Source organism: Eumetopias jubatus, unplaced genomic scaffold (assembly GCF_037043125.1).
Source record: "Eumetopias jubatus isolate StellerSeaLion01/CBP00866 unplaced genomic scaffold, mEumJub1_p1.0 scaffold_4, whole genome shotgun sequence".
Classification (NCBI taxonomy): domain Eukaryota; kingdom Metazoa; phylum Chordata; class Mammalia; order Carnivora; family Otariidae; genus Eumetopias; species Eumetopias jubatus.
In genome coordinates, this window is record NW_028274810.1 from 11687902 (window position 1) to 11714004 (window position 26103).

At 37.8% G+C, this 26103-nt stretch overlaps 1 protein-coding gene across 3 annotated transcripts in view; it reads right to left on the reverse strand.

The window, feature by feature from the left end:
• Positions 1 to 26103, reverse strand: part of MAGI3 (membrane associated guanylate kinase, WW and PDZ domain containing 3) — a 235605-nt gene that overhangs the window by 59805 nt on the left and 149697 nt on the right. For all 3 annotated transcript variants that reach the window (XM_028101902.2, XM_028101903.2, XM_028101901.2), the window contains exons 3-6: positions 14656 to 14775; positions 9210 to 9419; positions 3961 to 4135; positions 770 to 849 (exon numbers count right to left, since the gene is read on the reverse strand). In XM_028101902.2, the coding sequence (XP_027957703.1) occupies positions 770 to 849; positions 3961 to 4135; positions 9210 to 9419; positions 14656 to 14775 (585 nt within the window). The remainder of the gene's footprint in view (positions 1 to 769; positions 850 to 3960; positions 4136 to 9209; positions 9420 to 14655; positions 14776 to 26103) is intronic.

Here is a 26103-nt window from a genome sequence, read left to right on the forward strand (position 1 = left end):
TTGGAGTTCAACCTATAGGAGGACTACCTGAAACTCATTCGCAGCCATTCATTTTTAACCAAGGTAAATAATTTCTGATACGGTGATACAAAATGAATGCAAATTTTCTTCATCTTCACTCTATATTCAAGAAGGCATAGCAAACAGTTTTGGTTGGGGTAAAGTCTATATATATGTGCAAGACTATACTATTAAAAACTATATAATACATAAGATAGACAAGCATTATTACCTAAGAATTCTTAGAGAAATTTTTCTACTAGGCAGTAAAAACTGTGTGTGGGTGGGGTGGGGGGTCGGATACATTAGAGACTTTCACTCAGTTTCTACTGATGCTCTAAATGAAAGAATAGCCATAAATACTAACACATCCATCCTCGTGATACTAAATTAAATATATTTTTGAAGGTTCAATAGCCATGATGAGGCTACCCTGTGGTTAAGAATGTATCTAATTTATTAAAATATTTATTTAGAAATTGAAAACTTTTTCTTTAAAACGAATGTGAAAAAGGGCAATTCATTTTTATTAAGACTCTTAACAAGGATTTCACTGTATAATTCTCAAAAAGAGAGAAATAAAGTCTCTCATAAAATTAGATGCAATGACACAATTGTGAAGAGTCAGCTGAATATGATATCCACCCACTGCTTATGTGCTTATGCACATTATGGTTTGTTTAGGGTTTTGGAAAACTCACTATCCAAGCAAGAAAAACAAGAAGGATTAAGTGAATAAGTACAGTATAAAAGATTTCTGAATCTCTACCTCCGTCTTCACAGTCTTCAGGGGCTTTGGCTTTCTTACAAAGACGAGGATCCAACCAGGTGGTTGTCTTGGTATTGTGGCTGCAGAATAAAGATTTCAATTAGAAACAGTAAAATAAAGAGGGAGAAAAGTATTTCAAAAGCAAAGATTAAAAGTGACTGAAAGGTATATGATGTCTGCACATTTATCTCCTACAGGCTCTGTTTGCACACCTCTGATTCAATAATCCTATTGTTCTCAATCTGCTCCTTCAAAACTGCCATACAGGGAAGGTAATCCTAGAGGCACTAATCTGAGAAAGAAGACGCTAAAAGAAGGGGTAAAATGCCAAGTACAGAATAACAGACACTGACTTAAGCAGTCAAAAATATTTCAAAGGGTGGGCTGGGCACATAGCCCCATACTGTGCATTATCCAGTTGAAAAAGCTGCCTTGAACACTTGGTTTGGTGCTGGCTGAATTCCTTCCTCCCTCCCTTCAAAAAACACTCTATTTCTTGAGTACCTGTCATGTGTGGCACTGTGTGCTGACGGCTGGCGATACAGTGCTAAACAGATTCCCCTGCCCTCAAAAGGGTTCTTTAAAATGAAAGAGTTTCATAAAATAAAAAGTCTTCAAGTATCTATTTCTGCAGCATGAAAGTAAAAATGATGGGTACAGTTAAAGTCTACTCTACAAACTATGGATCATATACTGAATAGAAAAAAGAAGGCGGAACCAAAAGCCCCCCCCACCCCCCCACCCCGCCCCTCACACACACTCCTTTTTATGAAGCAGGCAACAGATGCTTCAAGGAGCAGTGTCACCATGCAGTAGATACCAATGCGGAAACAAAGCCATCACACTGCTGAGTAGACAGTGGTATAGTACAAACATCTGAAATATGAGGATATTAAAGAAAGAAAACACCATGGAGGAAAATATACCGGAAGACAACAAAATGTAAATTAAAGTTATTATCAAAGTAGAGTGAGAATAACGTGAATAAAAAATATCATTCATTGGTGTTTTTATCATGAGATAAACTCCCTATCCTTTATATAATTAATTCTTAGGAAATTAAGCCAATGGTTTCAGGGAATTAATCATACCTTCTATGCCTTTTCTAACTCCTGAGCTACTTAGGGCCATTGCAACCCCTTCTTACACATTGCCAGGTATAATACTAGCTGGTAGACTGGTAGAAACACTTCTGTATGCTGAATAATGGATAACCTGCATAGGAGAAACTGGGATTGTTTCTAGAAAGTCTGTGTTATCCATTCTGTCAAAGTGATAATTTCTCCACACTCAAGCCCGTTAAATGGATTTTAGCAACAGGAAAAGGATCAGGACTCCAAAGAGGCTTAGTAGCATGCAGACTGTTAGAAAAAAAAAAACAAACAAACATGTATGTATCTTGCTAAACCAAATTCAAAATTGCTACTTGAGAAAAGCTTAACTTTGGTTCCAATGCTCCAAAATTTTTATTGCTAAATTAGCAGATGTAGGCAATCTACTAGGATTTTACCCAGTATTTCCCAAGGTAAAGAAATGTCCATAGGGTCTATACCCAAAACATAATAGCTGAAGGCTACAAACCTATTTTCTTACAGATGCGTGATTTAACAGCAGTAGTAACACAGATCAAATACATTAGCTACAGCAGCAAATACTATTCAGCTATATTGTGGTTATAAACCCCTTATCAGATATGGGTTTGCAAATATTTGCTCCTATTCTCCCGGCTGTTTTTCCACTCATTGAGTGCTTCCCCTTTGCTGCACAGTTTTTAAGTCTGATGAAGTCCTGTTTGTCTATTTTTGTTTTTGTTGCCTGTAGTTTCTGTATACAAGAAGTCCCTGCCAAATTCAATGCCATGAAATTTTGCCCCTCTGTTTTCTTTTAGTTCTATGGTTTCAGGTCTTATATCTAGGTCTTTAATGCATTTTAATAATGTTCAACTCTAAAGGCATTTCTTTTATAAATTCTCTCCTCTCTCTACAATTTACTAACCTATCCCCATTTACAGGATAAAGCACTATCAGGTTCAATGTCTCATACTCTGCTTCTGAAGATACTCTAGCCACTTCTGATGACTCCACACCTTACTTGGGGATTTAGTACTGAAATCAGAATGAAAGCCAAAAGTCTAAATTACCCTTGAACAACCCCTCAAATTGTCCAGAGAGAAGAGTATACCTAATTTTGTCTGTTTTGCATAATCCATGTCATTAATGTTTATGTACATGTATAATATAATCAACACTGTACCATGTATGGTAGAAAGAATAAAATTAACACAAAATCTATGTCTTTCAAATACTGTAATTCCACTTGGTAAAGCAAGATGCTCACTCTATGGGAAAGATGTGGAACTTGGGACCAAATGAGGAAACAGATTCAAGTCTCCCACCCCTAACTCATTTTTAAGTATATGTTCCTTGACTGTAGTGTCCAGCCCTCAATATTTTAATTGTTATTTACCTGTTGTATTCTGTAACTTCACTACATTCATATTCTGCCTCTGTGGAAATTATTTTAAAAGATGAGAATTATAGTTGCATAAGAATATAAAAATGCTTCATAATGAAACTTCCAAAAAATTATTGGCATATTTATTATTCTCTGGTGTAAACCATATAAAATTTTAGGTTGATCAAATACATGTGGTATTCTATATCTCTATAAATATATTTATATTTACATTAATAGCTCTTTCTCATAAATCAGGGTTTGTCAATTTATATTGTACCAATGAGTCTGAGGATCAGTGATATTTCCCTCCTATATTATTCAACTGTATTGCCTGAATACATCTAGAACTGAAAATATTCAGCTCAGATAATACATATGCCCTCCCTCCACCGGATGGTAATTCTTGAAATGTTCAATAAGTTGGACAATCTATCAAAAGTTTAAAAAAACATCAAGGCAAAACACCCTCCATGCCTACATTTTTCATGATTAGTGATAAAACTGTTTTTAATCCTCCTGTTTTTATAAAACCAGAAGTCCTTTATCCAAGTCAAATAAAAATGAAATATCATCCAGGGAAATCATCAGATTAAAGAATCAACTGTTAACTTGTATGAAAAAATTTTTTAAAGAAAGACAAAAGAAACGGAAGCCTTGTGAATGAGGATAAAGCAATGGTAAGCCAAGCCTCACAGTGACAGGGCGTGTTAGGAGAGATACAGACATTTGCTTACTCAATGAAGTAGACCATCCCCGTGTCGGTGTAGGCCATCTCCCAGTTTTTGGGCAGTGGTTCCAGATTCTCATCTCTCATCATATAATTTCTGAAGTCCATGGAGCTATTAGTTTGGTTATAACTCGGGACAGTCTTCATCCAATCAGATGACTCAGAACGCCTCTCTCCGTTTTCTGCCATTGAACACAGAGCAGCGTGCGAAGCAGGTAAAGTTACACTCCCTTCAAACAGCTCTCTTCATTTCCAACAAAATGACAAACACTTACTGCAAACTTCCATGTGTGTTATGTCCACGTTCTGCTATCATTTTTTTTTAAATTTTATTTATTTATTTGAGAGACAGAGAATGAGAGAGAGAGAGCACATGAGAGGGGGGAGGGTCAGAGGGAGAAGCAGACTCCCCGCCGAGCAGGGAGCCCGATGCGGGAATCGATCCCGGGGCTCCAGGATCATGACCTGAGCCGAAGGCAGTCGCTTAACCAACTGAGCCACCCAGGCACCCTGTTCTGCTATCATTTTTGAGGTAACAAAGAGACATACTGCATTTTTTTCATCTGCTAAGTGACATTAACCCAGTCACAGGACCTCTGACGCCAGTCTGGGAAAGAAGCGACAAGCAACACTGGGATCAACTGGGAATATTGTGAATATGTATCAGTTAGTGTACGACTGGCAGCAACGTCTGCAGGGCCGCTTACACGGTCCTTTCATGGGCCAGGCTCTACTTGGAGCACTTTACATATAGGAACTCATGATCCTCACAGCAGCCCTGTGATGATTTATTATTACTCTTATGTTTTTTAGATTATGGATGAAGAAACTAAGGCACAGCGAGGTTAATTTAGTCAAGGTCACACAGCTGATAACACAAAGTCAGGATTCAAATCTAGGTGGTCCCCACTCTGAACTGCTCTACCAACCTGTCTCACACATATTTAACAAAGGCCTTTAACATAATACTAGTTTTTAAAAATTACGCTCAATAGACTTTCTGTCGTTAAGTATAATTCTCTGTTGGTGATACCACAATCCTTCGAGAGTCCCAGAGTCCACGACGTAGGTAAGAATACTAAAATTTGGTTACCATCTAGGGAATTCACAATTCCTGCACTTTGAACTTACGACAACTCCAAACTGCGGGCAATGTCTAGGAATCAGAGAATCTTAGAAGACGCCTTAGATATCATTACATATAGTACTTCCACTCTCACTGTCCTTTATCCAATCAAGTTCTAGAATCCATTAATACAGCTACTTACTACCCTTCACCGTTCCTCACCCCCCATCTGGGCCCTCGCCATGTCCTCATTGTCCTACTCAGGCAACTTAAGTTCCGTGATCAGCCATGATCGTCGCTCCCATGCAAACACTACTGGATCTTTTGCCTCAACCTTACTTCAGCATACGTGCCCGGCTGAGGCATAAGTCTGCTTACATCTCTCCACCTACTCTACAGAGGCACATGTAGCTGATAACTAACCTCAAGAGGGCATTTAATGGTGTATGCTAATCACAGGAAATTCCTTTAGTCCGTTCACTCTGACACTCCCCTGGATAACTACTTCATACTTTTCTTCTTAAATCTACCATTACTTCTCCCTCAGCCCTAATCTCACTGGATGACCCTGTCTCCTCCACACAGCTAAATCCAATGATCAGTTCTCAGTGGCTATCTTATCTGACTTATCGGTGGCATCTGACATAGCTGATCATTCTCTTCCCCTGGCTTCTAGGCCCCTCCACCCTCCTGTGTGCCTTCTATCTCACGGGCTCTTCTCAGTCTCCCTGAGCTCCACGTAGTAGAGGGTCTTCTCAGGGTTCCATCTCTGGACATTTTCTCTTCTCTTTCTAGAGTTACTTTCTTGGTGATCTCATTGAGTGTCACTGCTCTGCAAGTTTTATGCTGATGATGTCCCAATATGCATCTTCAGACCAGACATCGACTTTTAAATCCAACTTCAAACAGGACATTTGCATTTGGATGTCTAATGAGCATCTCAAGCTTAAATATCCCAACTGGAGCTCCTACTACCCTTTTCCAATCCAAACTGACTCCTCTTACAATCTACCTCATCTCACTAAAGGCAACTCCATTCTTCTGGATACTCAGGTTAAAACCCTTGAAGTGATCTTTGACTCTGCGCTCGCGGACCTCAAATCCAGTCTGTCAGCAAATGTTACTGGCTCAGGCCACTTCTTCTTGTCACACTTTCATCAGGTCCAAACCACTATCTCTCACATAAATTACTGCAATAACCTCTTAATTGGTATCACTATTTATGCCTGCCATCCTACTGCCTATTTTCAATTCAGTAGCCAGAATGAGCCTATTAAAATCCGTTTTGTCAGGTTACTCTCCTACTCAAAACCCTATAATGGTTTCTCATCTCAGAATAAAAAGCAAAATTCTTTTTTTAAAAAGCAAAATTCTTCCAACGATGTATAAGATCCTACATAACATAAATGCATTTCCACACACCCCCAATCATTATCTGACTGACCTCATTGTTTACTATTCTATTTCCTTCCATCACTCTGCTCCAACCATATATAATGCATTGTCCACGTTGTATCCAACTATATTGTTTCCTTGCCTTTGTCTGAGTATTCCAGGCATGCTCTCACCTCAGGGCATTTGTACTTAAAATTCCCTCTGGCTGGAATGTTCTCCTCCCAGATATTTTGGGTTTACAGCATCGCTTCTTTCAAAGTCTTCTTCTCAGTGAGATCTTTTCTGCCACTCTATCGAAAAGCCACTACTTTTTATCTCGCTCCTTCTCTGCTTTGTTTTTCTCTTTAGCACTCTCTAATATATCATATGCTATTCATTCATGTTGGATAATTTTTTTCTCTCCCACTAGAAGGCAAAGTTCATGAAGACCAGAGTTTTTGTCTGTTTTGTTCAGTGCTTTATTCTTAGCTGTTAGAAAAATGCCAGCACTTACTAGCCTAGCAGGTGCTCAATAAATATTTGTTGAATGCATAGCTAGAATAAAACCCACGATTCATTCTCCAGGCAAAAAAGTGACAGAAATTAAAAGGCACCCAATGTGTAAATCAATCTGGAAGGGAGTTACAATCTTGGGACAGAAGTATGTTGGAGGAAAACAAAAGCAACTCTATGATGTCTCATACTTTTCTGAACATAGTTTGAAATGACTGTGTAAAAGAGTTCGCTTAATAGTCAATGACTTGAAAATACAGTTTATGTAACAACCAATACTTGGAAAAAAATTTTAGCATTATTATATAACATACGTCATCCTACATGGGCGTATTAGCATTCTCACATGAATTCTTCAGCAAGATATAAAATAATATACATATTGGGGATACAAATAAATCTTTAACTATCCCCTCACCACTTCCACCCCCAACAATTTTCTGATTTTTCAAGGCAGGAATTCTAGTCCCCAAAAGCAACACAAAAAGCCCATCTCCACAACTTTCAAGAAGTTAACAACTAGAGTTAGTACTTATTCAGAAAAAACCAAGGGCTATTAGTCCTGTCTTTTATTGTTTTCTTTTTCCTTAAAATAGTCTGAATATTTTCTCTTACAAAGAAATATATAATACAGTGGAAGTGCCCTATGGTATCCACACACAAGAGGTAGTATACAAACTGCCTCCCACTCTCGGATACACTCCCTTTAAATGTTAACGTCAAAAAGTTAGTAATGTCTGGTTTAACAACTGGCTTACATGACAAACATAAAGCTATGGGGATCACAGAGAGGTTTCCCTCTGAAGGAACTGCAGTGGTCACTGAGAAGATCTGCATTAGGAAGTAAAAACAGAACATTTTTCCCCCCTCAAAATAAGAATATATAAATTCCCACACTGGGACAGATTCATGGTCTGTAATTCCAGTCTTAAACATTTAAAAATGTTAACAGACTTAATTCTGTGGGAAAACAAAGCTGACATCAATATCAAAAGGCTCTACTCTATGACAATTTCCCTTACCAGCCCCTGAAGAATTAGATGTGAATTCACCTAAACCTTTTAGGCCTTTCTCAGTCTCTACACCCAAGTATACAGGAGTAATTAACTTAACACCAAACATATTACGTATCACAACTATGTGAGGTGTTAGGACTATAAGACAGGACTCCCACTCTGGAGGAGGGCAGAAATGTGGATGTAAGTAAGACAGTAAATACAATATACACAGCAAATTTTAGTAGCTGATGAAAGAAAACATCAGATGGTTTGGGAAAATAATATGGTAATGGGTTCTACAAATTTGGGGATGTAATCAAAGTCATTCATTTTTTGGGTATTAATAAAATATTCTTTTCGTTCCTACTTTGTGCCAGGCACTGCTTATGGTGCAAGGGGTACAGCAATGAACAAAAGCAAAACTTCCAGCCCTCATGAAGTTCATATTCTAGTGTTTTGAATAAACATGTTATAAAACATAGCGCTGAAATTAGTTCTGCTGTGATTCTGTAGCTTCCTACTTATATTCTCAATTAGAAGCGTACGAATTGGGGTGCCCAGGTGGCTCAGTCGGTTAAGCGTCTGCCTTCGGCTCAGGTCATGATCTCAGGGTCCTGGGGTGGAGCCCCGCATCAGGCTCCCTGGTCAGCAGGGAGCCTGCTTCTCCCTACCCCCACCTCCCACCCCCGGCTCTCATGAATAAATAAAGTTTAAAAAAAAGAAGAAGAAGGGTAAGAATCTCCTGAGCAAACACCACATTTTTTAGGGGTACTCAAAGGAAGATTCTTCACCACTAAATTTTTGTTGGTTTTGCATTTAATGAAAAATAAGACAGTCAGGTTTGGAAAATGTTTTTTGAGTGATTCAGAATTTAAACTCAACATAGTGCTAACAAATCTTTCAGATAATTTTTACTGGCATATTTCTAACCCTCTGCAGTTTTAGTTGAAGGTTATATCTTAAAACTGTATTTTGTCCATATCCTGTAAAGTGTGACTTAGGCTAACAAGATTCTTGTATCTTGGAACCTCAAATCTTTTAAGCAGAGGGATCATGGAATGTTATGTTTTTACTAATGAGAAGTTATTACAGACTTATCAAAACTGCCACTTGGTGCAACCTCACTTCACCTTATACGGTGGTTGACAGGGATACACTTTGTTCCACACACAAGCTCTTAAAAATAATTAGAATTGCATCACTCGCTCTACACATGCTCTGGGAGAGGTTTTACCACTTCCAGTTCAGTGTCATGTTCAAGTCAACCCGGAAGATCAGTTAGAATTTGTTCATCTGTTTACAAACCTGCAGTTCCACTGCCATTAACAGCTTCCTTGTCCTCATCTTCTTCCTCTTCCGGAAGAGAGCTGTCCATTCTTTCCATCTTGCTGACGGACGTAGTTCGCTTTCTTTGGGATTCAGTGTCAAATTCATTATCGAAGAGGACCTGGTCAACTGGATCTGGCTGGAAAGGGCTGGGTTCTGCTGGAGGCTTGGGAGTTCCATAGAAGTTTCCTGAAATGGACAAAATAATGGCAGCTGAAAGGACTGATGCTGAATTGAGAGTCAGAACAATATGGTCCAGTGTATGTCTCTGCCCTGCTGCCTTATGAATGGCCAAAAGGAAGCCAAAACGCTTCTTCCGGGAGCAGAGGAGGGAGAAAGAATAGAAAGAACTAATTTCTCAAGTGCCCATGTATATTCTAACATTATCTAACTTTTTAATACTATTTGTACTAAGGATAGATAGGAAGTTGACTTCATGTACACAGATTGTTTATTCCTATAGGGCTTGCTTTGCATGGGCTCTAAATTAGGGCCTGATTTGTGAATTTAAATGCATCAATGCTCTTGTGTAAGACTAATTGGTATAGGAAGTGGGAGTAAAGGAAGAGAAAACGAACTCAAATAATTTTGTTCTGATATGTAACATAATGAACTATTTTGGTAAGATGAGGAAATATGTGGGTAAAGGATAAAGCTAAGAACCAGTGTGTGCTGAAATGTAGGCTGTTTATGTAAAAGTAATTTTTAGGTTCTCTGAGCATTCTAATTATATTATTTGACAATTTATTGAACAAATAGAGACATTATTAGAATAATTCGATATTGGCTTACTCTCAGGAAAGCAAGAAATACTTTAATATTCTAAGCCTTGAGGATCAAGAATTTTTGCAGTAAAAATAAATGTTCCAGAGTAGAATGAAAACAATTGAATATCTTCTTAATTTGTCATGCAGTTTCCTGTAGGCAGCCAAATACAATGGAAAACCACTCAAAAGGTCTAACTACATTAACAGTTTTTGGCTCCTGCTGGTTTCAACCTTTTATCAGCCACTATGCTAATGCTATCGAAAAATATGGTTAGGGAATAAAATATTCATGATCTTCTTTCATTGATTTATTTTTAAAATCACACCTTCTAATCAAATTCCTGGGCTCCTAAGGAGGCAATTAAGATGCTCATCACATAAAGTAAATTAATGGGGGTATACAATGAATTATTTGTCCCAGATAATAAAAGTATAGGTTGTTCACCATAATACTGAGGCAAATCTACAGATCAGTTTACCTTTGGTTGTGTGTGCCTTGAGGGAAAAGCATTAAGATAATTCTTTGGACATCTGACTTTGGGTGGTAATTGTCATTAAAATATTCAAGACAAAGCAATGAAATAAAACCAAAAAATTTTTCAACTACATCTTGCCTCTCCCCACTCAACTACTCCCTTGCTCCCAAATCCACATCTGAAATGGAGTTACCCCTGTCAGGCAGATGGATGCGAAGATTTGTATTTAAAACAGACTCAGAGAGTCTTTGCAAACTTTCTAGCCTACAGTAAAACAAGGACCCAGTGAAGAGGCCATCTCACACTTCTCTGGGGCAGAGGGCCCAGAAACGTTCCAAAGAGAGGTCTGGTTGGGGAACAGGATGCTCCAGGATCTCAATTTTTCCTGCACTGTGTCCAACAATCACGCTACCCAGGAATTTGGACATTCCATGACAAAAATCAAACATCCACCTTCCCTAAGGATGGTAGTTCTAGTAGCAACACTAGATACACATTTTACTGTGTAGTCTTAGTACTTACTATCTCACTCTAGGAAGTTTAACTGTTTTCTAGGGTGAAATCAGACAAATTTAGGATATTTTGATTGCCACCCATGATCATTAAGATTTTAGGACTTCATAATAAATTCTGGCAGCTTCCTTATTTAAACACAATTATTGGACTTAAAGAAAACTAGCGTTGCTTATAAGGAAATTAGGCCTATTTTTCTTGAGTTGTTGGTAAGTATCAAGATTTTAGATACAGCAATGCATAAAAATGACATGGTTTGTGAATCATGACTATAGTTATTGACAGAAAAAGGTTTTCATCTTTTTGAAGCTGTTTTGGAAGGGTTTTTTCCCCTTCTTTTTTCTTTTCTGAAGGTTTTTTCATATTTCAAAAAGAACTACCAACTATTAAACATTTTAAATACATACAGAATCAGAGACAACTGTATTAGACGCATCCTTATTTGTTTATTTAACTTTTCCCGGATTCCTTCCAGGTCTCCCTTTTTTCCCCCTCTTTAAGGATATACATACATGGTCACATGTTCAATTAAGGCCCTAACTTCCTGTCAGTCCTTCCCATGTGCTCCCTGAGTTGTCCTGAAGTTGGTATGTGTCATTTCCCTGCACACTGTGTACAACTAGGATGTATGTGTATGCATATATAACATACAAATAGCACTGTTTTCATAAAAGGTTCATAAAGGTTTTTCTAACATTTCATATCTTTTTTTATAAGCAGTATGCTGTATGTGTTCTTTTGCAACTTTCTTTTTATACAATTATATTTCTAAGACTTGTTCCTGTTCAATCATGTAGATTCAAGTTTATTTAATTGCTGTATAATAGTCCATTTTCATGAACAAGTTAAAATGCATTTTATGAATTCCCTGACTAAAACAGAGTTGTTTCCATTCTCTCACTATTTCAAATAACGCTGTAATGATTGTTCTGGTATGTGACTACATATGCACATAGATAAAGATTTCCTAGAGCAGGCATCCAGAGAGGGAACTGCTGGGTCAGAGTTAAGTGCATCTTCAAATTTACTAGCTGTTGCCAAAATGCTCCCCAAAGGGATTGTATCATCTTATACTCTTGCCAGCAGTATATGGGAGTTTCCACTTCCCACAATTATCAGACTTTAAAATTTGTCAACCTTATGGGTGTGAAATGGTACATTTCAATTTGCATTTCCTTTAAATTTAGCACACAGCAATTATAATATGTAATATGACACTTTGTCATTGCCCATGTTCTTATACTTAAGAGAGGAAAATGAGGGAGAATGTCTTTGTGATCTAAGGACAGAGAAGGACTTCTTAAACAAAACTTCAAAAGCACAAACCCTAAGAAAAACAGTGATAAATCTGACATACAAAAATTAAGGATTTCTGCTTAACGAAGAAACACAGGGACAAGCATAATTAAGTGACAGAACGGGAGAAAATATCTATATCCGATAAGGAATTAATGTCTAAATAGATATCTAAATATCTAAGGAATGTCCACAAACTGGAATGTGGATTAAGAGCCCACTTTTGAAAAAATGTACAGTACAAATGAAAAGACAATTTGCAGAAGTCCAAAACACTAACAAGCATATAAAAAGATATTCCAACTCTCTGACAACCAGAGAAGCTAGAATTAAAAGGAGATCCCACTTCTACCAACCATCAGATTGGCAAAATGATACAGCTGGACGGTGAGGACGTGGAATCCTTACTCTAGCTGCTACAGGAACCAACCCCTCCAGCATGGCTGGCAGGAAAGCAGCTGCAGAGCTGCCTCGACTCCTTCATCAGATTAAGTACCTGCAGACCTTATAGTCCGACAGTTCTGCCCCTGGGTATATGTGCCACAGACATCCTCACACACACCCTCTAGAAAAAGAGGATGCTGCAGCTCTATCTGTGGTGAGGGGGTGCTGGAAGCAATCTAGAGTCAATTACTAGAAGGGGGGTTAAGTAGAATGCAGTGGATCACTGTGCAGTGGTGTAGAATGCAGTGGGATCACTGTGCAATTACATGTAAATGCACAATATGGAGCGCTGTGCAGTGGTTAAAAAAGCAATGAATTACATGTAAATATAGGGCAGCGACATGGATGAATCTAAAAAAACACTGAAATAACTGAGAACACTTAAAAACTGAAGGAGATATAGAACACAGTCCAGATGCAAATAATACATGCATGCACAGAAGACACATTTTGCGAGAATGCATATGAACAAAAGCATACATATTAAACACATCTGAATGGTTGCCTCTAAGAGGGAGGTGAATGAGGCCAGGCTATTGGCCTCAAAATAAAAAATAAGTAGTGGTCATTTCCTCTCAGAAGTCTTCACTGGCCACTTTATCTAAATAAGACATTTCTACTCTTTTCTTTAAAGCTTTTATTTTTGTTTCCTTTATAACGTCTCCTTTTATAGTGATTTTGCTTGTTTTCTGACTGCTTTTCCTACTCGGATATAGGATTTATTAAGGCAGTACCATTTCAGTATTGTTCACCAGAGTATCTCTAGCACATTGTAGGTACTTAATAAATGGTTTGCTGAATGAATTAATGAGTTGTGGGAGCTAAGCCCAGAAAGCACAGCTGGGGCAAACTGAGCAGGCAAAAATGAAATCACAGAAGATTCCGAAGAGGAGACACAAGCGGAGCAGCAGCGGAGGAAGACAAGCATGAGAGCAGTGGGCAGGTGGGTTAGACAGGGGGAAGAAACAGCTGCACTAGCCCAGACATGAGCTTGTCCAGAGTCTACGAGGTGGTGTGAGAGTGAAAAGAAACGCATCCTGAAAGCTGTTACAAAGGAAGAAATGTCTAGATTCGGTGACAGACAGATGGAAACTCTAAGGAAGAGGAGGGAGTAAATGATGAGTCCACCATTTTGAGCCCACGGCATAGCTAAAGAGAGAAATTACAAAGAATTATTCTTTTGGAGAGAACATCAATGCATACTTGGATATGTTGAATTCAAGGTTAGTGTTCATTGAACACCATCTCTAGGCACTGAAGATACTACTAAGACATGATGCGGCTTTCACCAAGCTTGTGAAAAAGGCAACTATAACAGCATGAGAAAGCAATGATGGAGAAGTAGAGCATGGATGGGAGTGGACAAGCTTGCCAGTGAAGAGTGTCAGGTAAGGGAGAACAAAAGAGGGAACACAGCATCATTTAAAAATTGAAACTGATCTTAAGTCTCTACTTCCTAGAAACAAGTGGGTAGAGAAGAGGTATGAAAAGAAAACCAATTATTCCATTTTTGTTGTTTTCCCCCCAATCTACATTCTCTTTTCTCCAAGAGTGCCAAGCTATAGTTTTTTTTAAGTGCACAGCATTTGGATTCCTAACCACAAATAGAAAGCAAACAACAAACACTTGTTGAGTTCATATGATGAATATGAATTACTACAAAATATGCAAACTGGCTGTTTTGAAGGATTTCAGTATATTCTTCACAATCAGCTTTATAATATGATGGAACGCTTCTGCTTAATTACTTAATCCCATTTTAGGTAGTAAATTACAAACAGGCTAACCAAAAGAAACCTTTCCCAAAGACCAACAGAAAACAACTTTAAAAAAAAAATGGTATTTTACTGATCAATTTCCCTTTGAAGTAATTCCAGCCATTCAGATAGTTCTCTGGGTTGCTGCTGTTGTCAATATTTGGGGACATACCGTCATACGTTCCACTTTCTAATAATGCTCCACTTTCTTCCAGTGCTTTGAACTGTTCAACAGAAATGAAATTATAGTCCACCCCTGGTACTTCCCCATCCCTGGGGGCCCTTGTAGTGCCTAAGGAAAAAAAAAAACAAGAAAAAAAATAGGTTGCTTTTAAACTTACAAAATATTGAGAATAGAAAATACAGTCTATAGAGAACACATGGGAGAAACACATTACTGAATATATGTACCTTCTAGAAAGACAACCAGAAAATTTTAGGCAACATTTTTAGGTGAAAATAGGACAATAATGTAGGATGACTAAATACACTTTAATATAATCTACAGATAGCTATGAAATTCAAACCACAAAGACTAAAAAGAGTTCTAGTGTCAAAGGAAGCTTAGCTTTCTAAGACATAACAATTCATTCTTTTATCTCAATTATCACTACTTAACATCTGAAGGAAAGATAAATCTACCAATGATAAGACCTCATATTTTGGGGGACATGGTTATTCTTTTTTTTTTTTTAATTGAAGTACAGTTGACACACACTATTAGTTTCAGGTGTATACAGATTTCATTTTTATCAAGCTACCTTATGTATTTTTCTTCCCCGGTATAAGTGAAGAGAGAAACAATTTTTAAAAGTTCCTTTAATGCACTTTAGTTTTAAAATTTGGACAAATATTAATTATGAAATTATTTTAGTTTAATGAATAAAGGACTTAAGGCTTAAGATAGGTATTCACATATTGCTTCTCAGCCATTATTCTCTTTAAGTAATTTCAAAAATTTAAGAAGTACACTGTTTAATGAAATACACTATGGCAACAGAATAGTAAATTCCTATCAAGGAATTCACACTAAAGTAAAATCTTTTAGATCAAAGTATAAATTCAGGTATGGCAGCATTGCTACATTGGACTGAATTTTACTGAATATGAATCAACGTTTCTGTGAACTGATACTAGAAAAATTATTTCAAATAGTAGAGAATACAAAAAAGAGACCCAAGTATTTAGCCTCGAAACAGAGTTGGGATATTGCAGCAAATCCTGCACAAGAATCCCTTCCCAGATCTTTTCTTCCACTTATACTCCCTAGTCATTAATGGCGCTCCAAGCCAGAGGGCAGAGAGTCCGCCATCTTGGGTTCCTCCCACTATTCCAAATCTGGTCAGTAAATCTGGTTGATTCCATCTCCTCAATACCTCTAGGATTTATACACTTTTCTTCATTCTCACACTCACCTAATTCATATCACTATCTATGGTCTGTTTTGTTGGTCTTATAGGGTCAACCCTTACTTCTGCCTGGCTATGCCCCTTACCTAGACTGCAGCCAGTGACATCTCTAAAACAATCATCTGAGCAAAAATCCTCTAAATCTATCAAAGGTTTCCCATGATCTGTAGCAATAACAATCCTCTTCAGGTTCTTTTTTGCCTTACCCCTTTAACATTCTAGGCTTTAACCATAATAGTTTTGTTTTGTTTTTTTAGTTCTTTTAATGATCCTTGCACTTGCTTACCTCCACAAGGCCTTTCTCCAAGTCATCCCTTTCCCTGGAAGACTTCCTCTTCCCTTTCCCACTCTTAACTCAGCTAACATCTACTCATCCTTTACATCCTGGCTTAAGGAGCTTCTTTAGAGGACCTTCCCTGATTCCCACCTGGGATGGAACATGAAGGAATCATGTCTACATGGTTCAAACTAATAGTCCCAAGTCTTAACACAGTGAAAGAATCATAGTAGGTACTCGATATAGACAGTGGTCAAGTAAATTATGTGAAATTTTACACAAATACAATTAGCACAGTACCTGGAAATATACTATTATTATAATTAATGGAAGATTATTAATTGCTCTTACTTTTTAGTTGTATTACATTCTATTATATTCTGTAACATGAAAAAAATCCACAAAGGTGATAATAAAACATTAATGGTAACAATCTCAGAAAATGATTTAGGCAATACTACAAGCAACAAAGTATATTCAGTAAGTTTCCCCCTTGTTCTTACCCAACTTTTTATTTTAAAATGAGCATTTCTTTATCTGTTTATATCACAGAGGATAAAAAAGCTGGAAAACATAACTTTTTTTGTTAAAATATTTTTGTCAAATTTTTGTTTTCTCATGCATTGGCTAAACTACATTGTTAGATTCCCCAAATCAACAGCTTTTAGCTCCATATTAACTAAAAATTAACATTGGAAAATAAATTTAATGATTAAATTTAACATTTATAGTTATCTGTGATAGAAAAACGTGGCTACAATATTTTGTACCTCCTCTCATCAAGAGATGGGGCGGCCTACTGCTTCACCTCTGAAATCTGGACTGGATTTATGATTTGTTTTGAAAAATTTAATGTGGAGGATGTGATGTTGTACAAGTTCAGGAGTCTAGACTTCCATTTTTGCTTTCTTGGAATGGTTCCACCACCAAGTATGGAAGTCCAGGTTACACTATGATGAGAGAGCCCCAGCCAACAAACAGCATCAAGGTTCTAGACATGTGAGTGAGGCCATCTTAGCCCCTCCAGCCCCAGTGGAGGTGCCAATGACTGCAGCCACATAAGTGGTCCCCGTTGAGCTCATCTAACTCGTGGAATCATGAGAAATAATACATGATGGTTATTTTAAGCCATTGAGTTCTAGGGTGATTTGTTATGCAGCAAAGGCTAATTGAAATATTATCCAAATAAACTCTACTATAAAATATACTGATTATATAAAACCTGAAAAACCCGATTTAAGAGCAAACCATATTATAGATAATACTATAAAAAGAGCACTGATCCAAGGGGCAGGAAATACTCTGTGTTTTAGTCTGGGATTGTTAGTAATGATACAATTTTAAGCAAGCACTTAATCCCTCCGTGCTTCATTCTCTTTTTGCAAAGTGGTGTTAAGCAAAGGTGATGTTCATGATTCTTTCCATGAGTAGATATGAAATGTCATGTGTGACACATATATATATTTCCAAGACTTAAAAAGGAGCTTTAATGTTACTTCTCTACAAATATAGGTATTACAAATTTTCACATCCTCTCTCCAAAAATGTGTAATCCCATACACATAAAAAGTTGTCTTTCATCTACCCTACCCTATTGCCTTCAGCATTCCAGAAAATTTATATTGATATTTTCCTGATACTCTATATATTTAATGTAAAGCTTTCTATATCACCTCTAGTCCCTACTATATTTCTTTTTACATAAAAATTCCTCCAAGTTCTGTTTCACAGTCTCCCAACTCCTCTCTTCTGTCTCTTGAGCCCATTCCAATTAGATCACTGCCCCAACCATTCCACTGAGACAATCTGCTGTGAGACAATCTGCTGTGTTCATCAGGAGTCTCCACTTTGCTTAACCCAATGCTCAAGTCTCAGTCCTCTTATTACCTGACCTATCAACAACATTTGATATACTGATCATTCCCCTCTTTTGTTTTATTCTGAAATATACATACAAGGTACATAAGACATATATGTAAAGTTTGACAAGTAATAATAAAGCAAACCCATCCAAGTGAAGAAACAGTTTCACCAGGAGACCAAAAGCCCCCTTGTACGCCTCCAATCATAACTCTCTCCTTCCCCCCACCCCCAAAAGTAGCCACCTTCCTGACATTTGTGATGATTTCCTTTCTTCTTTAAAAAAATTTTTTCTTTTTTACCAACTACGTAATGCATTCCTAAGCAACAAAGCTTAGTTTTGCCTCTTTTGTAATTTCATATGAACGGAATCATGCCATATGCATCCTTTTATGTCCACATTAACACTTGTAGTCAGGTTTTTAAACTTCTGCCAACATGAGAAGACATCTCACTGTGTATTTAATGTGCAACTGATTTATGAGATCACACATTCTTTTTCAAATATTTACTAGCCATAGAGATTTCTTCTGGTGTGAAGTGACTGTTCAAGGCTTTTGCCACTTCTCTGTTGGGTTGCCTATCTTCTAAAACTTGACTTGTAGTTTTTTACTACAGTACTTCATCAAATCTAAGTAATCAACAGCTTCCAAAATGCACCACTATTTTATCACTAAAAAAGAAAAAAAAACTGGCAATTAAAATCAAAAGATTCTATCTACTGTAAGATACAATCCAATTGTAGAGAGGCTAACGTGTGAAATAACTGTGTCTTACTATTGATAAAGCACTGCAGTCCTTTGTCAGATATGTATGTTGCAAAGGGGGAGTTTCTGCAAAAATGTGAAATAAGGGGGAGCCTGGGTGGCACAGTCGGTTGGGCATCCGACTACTGGTTTTGACTTGGGTCATGGTCTCCAGCCCCACAGCGGGCTCTGTGCTCAGCATAGTCTGCTTAAGATTCTCTCTCCCTTTCCCTCTGCCCCTCCCACTCGTGCTTTCTCTCTAAAACAAATAAATAAATCTTTTTTAAAAAATGCTTTCTAGAAACAGTACTTTCTGCAAAATCGTGTTCCCCAAATAGTGGAGATTACTGAGAAAATAGGGTCAGGGTTGATTTCTCAAAACCTATTGCAACTTTGTAACCAGAGCCTAGCAAAATCAGTAACAACCCTGATTAAAAATGCTAAGACAGCTTAAAAGATATTTTAAATTCCTGATAAAAATACCAGTGTAAATAAAATATTTTGTCTTTAAGTACCAATTTTAAAAAAAGAAAAGATAGCTTGACAGAAAGGGGTATAAGGGCGGTTGGAGCTACTGAATAATGAAGATAAGGCAAAAGGGGCAATAAATGATTAAGATAAAGTACATGTCCAAATTGAGAAAAGAGGCCAAATCGAGGTGAATGGGCATTATGCACAGAGCATGCAACATTCAACTATGTTTGTATATTTTGTTTATTTGCTGCTACTTGATGACACAAAACATTTGCTTGCTGGGGAAAATGGAGTAAGAACCAATATTACCTCCATTAAATTGACATCATTATCCCACCTACTTACCAACCATATATGAACTTGTGTTACAGAAACAAACATTGTAGCAGAATAGACAGTATCTTCTCCCACTCTGTGATCTTTTTCATCTTTTTTAATGGTCTTTTAATGATAGTAGTTTTTCATTTCATTGTAGTCAAATTTATCAATCCTTTTCTTTATAGCTAATGCTTCTGTGTCTTATTGAAGAAATCCTTCCTAAAGCCATGGAGATATTCTATATTCTTTGTAAAAGCATTACAACTTTGCCTTTCACACCTAGTACTTTAATGCACTAAAATAGATTTTTGGCCTGATGGGAGGTAGTAGTCCAATTTCTTTTTTTCCAGATGGCTATTCAACACACTTATTGAAAAGTCAATTATTTTCCCCTCTAATCAGGCAAGTCACTTCTTTCATAGAAATCTCATATAGAAATGCTTAGATACAACTGGATGTGTTATTGGGCTATTACATCCTATGTACCCACTGACCAGTCCTGCACCATTATCATGGTGCTATAATTATATTTCCATGATAAATCTTGGTATAGAATAGAACAAGTTCACCTATTTTGTTTTCTCAATTTACAGCCCTTCTGTATAAAACCTGGAATCAGAGAAATAGGCTAAAAATGCTGGAATTTTTATGGGATTAGAATGAATCTATTAATCAATTTAAGGAGAACTCCTGTCTTCACCATATTGAATCTTTAATCCGGGAACAAGAAATTGGTCAGTATATTCAGATCTTCTTTATGGCCCCTTAATTTTATCTTACAGAAGTCTTTACACTGCTTTAGAGATTAATTTCTAGGTATTTCAAATGCCTATATGCTAAGTATCTTTTTGTAAAGTTTCATTTTCTAATTATTAATGATATAAAAGAAAACAATTGTGGGAATCTACTTGGTCACTTTATTTGAATATAACTGACCCACAATCAAATTCACTAAACTCACAATTCTGTGAGTCTTGGGACTCATCACTCCTAAAGGTTTTCTCAGGACCCTGTGGCAGCTGCTGATCTGCTGTCACTGTAGTTCTGTGATTAACAGAATCTCATATACATAGAATCATACACTGACTCCAGTAGTGGTTTGTACTACCTGGCCTCTTTCACTTAGCATGATGCTTCTGAGATCTATCCATGTTGTGGTTCAATATCCTTTTATTGCCAAGTGGTATTCTATTGTACAGATATACCAAAATTTGATTAGGCATTCACCATCAATGGGCATTTGGGCTGGTTCCAGATATGGGACATTATAAATAAAGCAGCTATAAACTTACAAGTCCTTGGGAAGACATATATTTAAATTTATGTTGAGCTAATACCTAGGAGTGGAAATGCTGGGCCATACGGTAAGTGTATGTTTAAAAGAAAATGTCCCAAAGTAAATATACTTTGCATTCTCACCAACTCTTAGATGAGAGCTGCAGTTGACAGACATTAGTGTTTCCATGTAGGGATCCCTCCTTGAAGTCTCTTGGCCAATTTACTTTTTCTAAATCCCCAGAAAAATCAGTTGATAGGGAAAATGAGGAAACAAAGTATTATAATTCTCCTGTAAAAATTAAAGCTTAATCATCTGACACAGAGATGTTACTGATTTGAAGGAATCTAAAAATATCAACTGAAAGCAAGAGCAGGAAATATTGACAAGTGAAACCGAATGGTCGAGTCGACATTTCCAGACACTAGGACAGAAGCATGTGGGAGAGCAGCATTCAAATCCACTCGTCAGTCTCACTTGCAGCTGTTCCTGAGCTACAAGTGTGAGGTCAAGGCCCTGTCTGCTAACAGTGAGTCTTTCTTGCAAATACAATATTAGTGCGGTTAGATGCATTTATACTTTATATAAATCTTATGAGTGGTGTTCTCCAAAAATCACAGGTTTTGAAGGCTAAAAAGTCCTTAAATCAGCAGTTCTGATGTGTGATTCTATGTAATGATGTTAACCTTGAAGGGGGATCTGAATGTTATTTGAATACTACCCAACAATGTCCCTTGGCATTTTCCACTGCTTAAGTATGCTGCTATGAGTTTCAGTGCTTTGTAAATCCCTTTAATAGAAGAAATGCAGAGAGAAGTGAATGTTGTTGTAGAACACCCCAACCTGAAATCAGAAACTGGTGTAAAATCTGAAGTAAATGCAATATAGACTTCAATGGCAAAACCAAAATCAGAACCAGGATATAACATATTTTCATCATTAAAAAAGAAAACAAGCTTATTCAAATGACCAATGCCTAATGCCCAATCTGAAGATGCTTTTGGACACACTTAACAATTTGAGGAGCATGGACACAAGACGATTTTTTTTTTTTTTTTTTTTTTTTTTACTGTCTGGAATACTTGTTACCAAAGTCAAAACTATCAAATAATACAAGTGATACTTTTTGTACAATTTAATTTTAGGAGGGAAAATTTCAAATAGGATATAATGTGTGGATTTATCTTTCAAACTTTTAACTCATTTTTATTTGGCATTTATTTTGTACAAATGTTTCCTTCTTTAACGTTTTCTATTAGCAAATGTATCAAGAAGAGGTAAGTGTTGAAAAGTGTTATTATAGCCTTTTTTTATCGATTTGCAATAATAAACCAGGTGATTTTTAAAGTGCTTGGTATACCCAGGAGAATCCATTCCAAGCCATGGTGTTTGTAGCCATCATTCCTGCCATAACAATCAAGGGCAGCAGTCATATGGATTCCCAAGGTTAACCTGATTCAGCTAGTACTTCACCTCAATCAACCACAATTTATACTGTGATTAAATTGTGATGCCAGTCGGGGAGCAAGATGGCGGAGGAGTAGGAGACCTGGATTTCCTCTGGTCCCAGGAATTCAGCTAGATAGGAATCAAACCATTCTGAACACCTATGAACTCAACAGGAGATCGAAGAAAAGAATAGCAACAACTCTCTGAACAGAAAGCGACCACTTTCTGGAAGGTAGGAAGTGCGGAGAACTGAATCCGAGGCGATATATGTGAGGACAGTTGGCGGGGCAGGGGGTCTCCATCGGCCCCTTCTGGCAAGTGACAGAGCAGGGCAGCACAAAATTGGAACATTTAGGAGTCAGCTCCACTGAGGGACATCGCTCCAGGGGCTAAGTGGGGGGTGGAACCCTCATGGGACAGTGTGGTCCCAGGACCCTCAGGGTCAGAGGAAGACAGGGGCTGCCTGAGGGCGGCAGAGCTCCCAGGTATTGGGGCAGGGAAGCCAGGTGCAGAGATGGAGCTGAGGAGCGGGCTCTCAGCTCGGGGTTGCCATAAACTGTGATCCGCGGCACAGTCGGGCCACTGCTCCTCCAGCAGGGACCCAACAAGCAGCAGATCCGGGGAAATTCTCCTTCCTCCCCCAGGAGGAGTGGCGCGGGAGCGCACCGCAGGGATCTGCTGGGTTTGGAGACTACACATGGGGTCGGGCGCCAGAGATAGAAACGCTCACAGGCCAGTGAGCACGGAGTGCAGCCAGAGACCGGGGAGACAGGAGTGACTGCTTTTCTCTGGGGGCGCACTGAGGAGCAGGGCCCGGAGTTGTCGGCTCCTCCAGGGCGGAGATTGGGAGGCCGCCATTATCACGCTCGTCGTCCAAAGCCGAACGGAAAGCTTGCAGGCAACAAAAGCTCCCGAGAGCAAACCCAGGCAGATTACTTAGCCCGGACCCAGCAAGGGCGGGGCAATTTGCCTCCAGCAAAGACATTTGGGAACCACGGCAACAGGCCCCTCCCCCAGAAGATCAGCAAGAACAGCCAGCCAAGACCAAGTTTACTGATTAATGAGAACGGCAGAACTCCAGCCCTAGGGGAATACTGCACACAGAATTCATGGCTTTTCTTCCCATGATGCTTTAGTCTTTCGAAGTTAATTTTTTAACTGTCTTTTTTTTTAAATTTTTCTTTTTCCCTTTTTCAAACATCTTATTGATCCCTTTTTAAAAAAATATTTATTTTTCATTTTTAGAGTCATATTCTATCCCTTCATAGTAGTTACCCGTAATATGGTATATATGCATAAGTTGTTCTCTCTTTAAAATTTCGGGATACAGTTTCTTCTAACAGATCAAAATATACCCTAAATCTCTAGTGTATGGTTTTGTTCTAGTCTCCTGACTGATCACATTCTCTCCCCTTTTTTTTTAAATCCTCTTCTTTCTTTTTAAACCAACTTCTTATCAATTCCTTTTATAAAATCTTTTATACTTTTCATCTTTACAGTCATATTCCAACCCTTTATTGAATTAACCCTTATTTTTGTACATACATGTTTTTCTTTCTTTAAAATTTTGGGAGGCACTTTCTTCTAACAGACCAAAATACGCCCAAAATCTAGTGTGTGGCACTGATTATGCACCAGCCTGATCATGTTTGATCATACTCTGTTTTTTTGTTTTGTTTTTGTTTGTTTTTATCTTTTTCTTTTCCTTTTTTCTTTCTTTCCCTTTCTTTTCCCCCAGTTTCAGGTCTTTTATGATTTGCTTAGAGTATATTTTCTGAGGACGCTGTTACCTTGTTAGCATTTTGTTCTCTCATTCATCTGTTCTCTGGACAAAATGACAAGATGGAAAAAATCACCTCAACAAAAAGAACAAGAGGCAGTACCAACTGCCAGGGACCTAATCAATATGGACATTAGTAAGATGTTGGGACTAGAGTTCAGAATGATGATTTTAAAGATACTAGCTGGGCCTGAAAAAAGCATGGAAGTTATTAGAGAAACCCTTTCTGGAGAAACAAAAGAACTAAAATCTAACCAAGTCAAAATCAAAAAGGCTATTAGTGACGTGCAATCAAAAATGGAGGCTCTAACTGCTAGGATAAATGAGGCAGAAGAGAGAATTAGTGATTTAGAAGACCAAATGATGGAAAATAAAGAAGCTGAGAAAAAGCGAGATAAACAATTACTGGATCATGAGGGCAGAATTTGAGAGATACCATAAGATGAAACATTAGAATAATTGGGATCCCAGAAGAAGAAGAAAGAGAGAGAGGGGCAGAAGGTATGTTGGAGCAAGTTATAGCAGAGAACTTCCCTAATTTAGGGAAGGAAACAGGCATCAAAATCCAGAAGGCACAGAGAACCCCTCTCAAAACCAATAAAAATAGGTCAACACTTCGACATTCAATAGTAAAATTTACGGGTCTCAGAGACAAAAGAGAAAATCCTGAAAGCAGCTCGGGAGAAGAGAGATGTAACCTACAATGGTAGACACATTAGATTGGCAACAGACCTATCCACAGAGACCTGGCAGGCTAGAAAGGGCTGGCATGACATATTCAGAGCACTAAATGAGAAAAATATGCAGCCAAGAATACTATATCCAGCTAGGCTGTCATTGAAAATAGAAGGAGAGATAAAAAGCTTCCAGGAGAAACAAAAACCAAAGGAATTTGCAAACACAAAAACAGCCCTACAAGAAATATTGAAAGGGGTCCTCTAAGCAAAGAGAGAGCCTAAAAGCAACACAGACCAGAAAGGAACCCAGACAATATAGCGTAACAGTCACCCTACAGGCAATACAATGGCACTAAATTCATACCTTTCAATAGTTAGCCTGAATGTAAATGGGCTAAATGCCCCAATCAAAAGACACAGGCTATCAGATTGGATAAAAAAAAACAAGACCCATTGATATGCTGTCTGCAAGAGACTCATTTTAGACCCAAAAGACACCCCCAGATTGAAAGTGAAGGGGTGGAAAACCATTTACCATGCCAGTGGACACCAAAAGAAGGCTGGGGTGGCAATCCTTATATCAGACAAATTAGATTTTAAACCAAAGACTGTAATAAGAGATGAGGAAGGACACTATATCCTACTTAAAGGGTCTATCCAACAAGAAGATCTAACAATTGTAAATATCTATGCCCCTAACATGGGAGCAGCCAATTATATAAGCCAATTAATAACAAAAGCAAAGAAACACATTGACAACAATACAATAATAGTGGGGAATTTTAACACCCCCTCACTGAAATGGACAGATCATCTAAGCAAAAGATCAACAAGGAAATAAAGACTTTAAATGACAGAACGGACCAAATGGACTTCACAGATCTATTCAGAACATTTCATCCCAAAGCAAAAGAATACACATTTTTCTCTAGTGCCTATGGAACATTCTCCAAAACAGATCACATCCTAGGTCACAAATCAGGTCTCAACCGGTACCAAAAGACTGGGATCACTCCTGCATATTTTCAGACCACAATGCTTTGAAACTAGAACTCAATCACAACAGTAAAGTTGGAAAGAACTCAAATACGTGGAGGCTAAAGAGCATCCTACTAAAGAATGAATGGGTCAGCTAGGAAATTAAAGAATTTAAAAAATTCATGGAAACAAATGAAAATGAAAACATAACTTTCAAAGTCTTTGGGATGCAGCAAAGGCAGTCCTGAGAGGAAAGTATATAACAATTCAAGCCTTTCTCAAGAAACAAGAAAGGTCTCAAATACACAACCTAACCCTACACCTAAAGGAGCTGGAGAGAGAACAGCAAATGAAGCCTAAACCCAGCAGGAGAAGA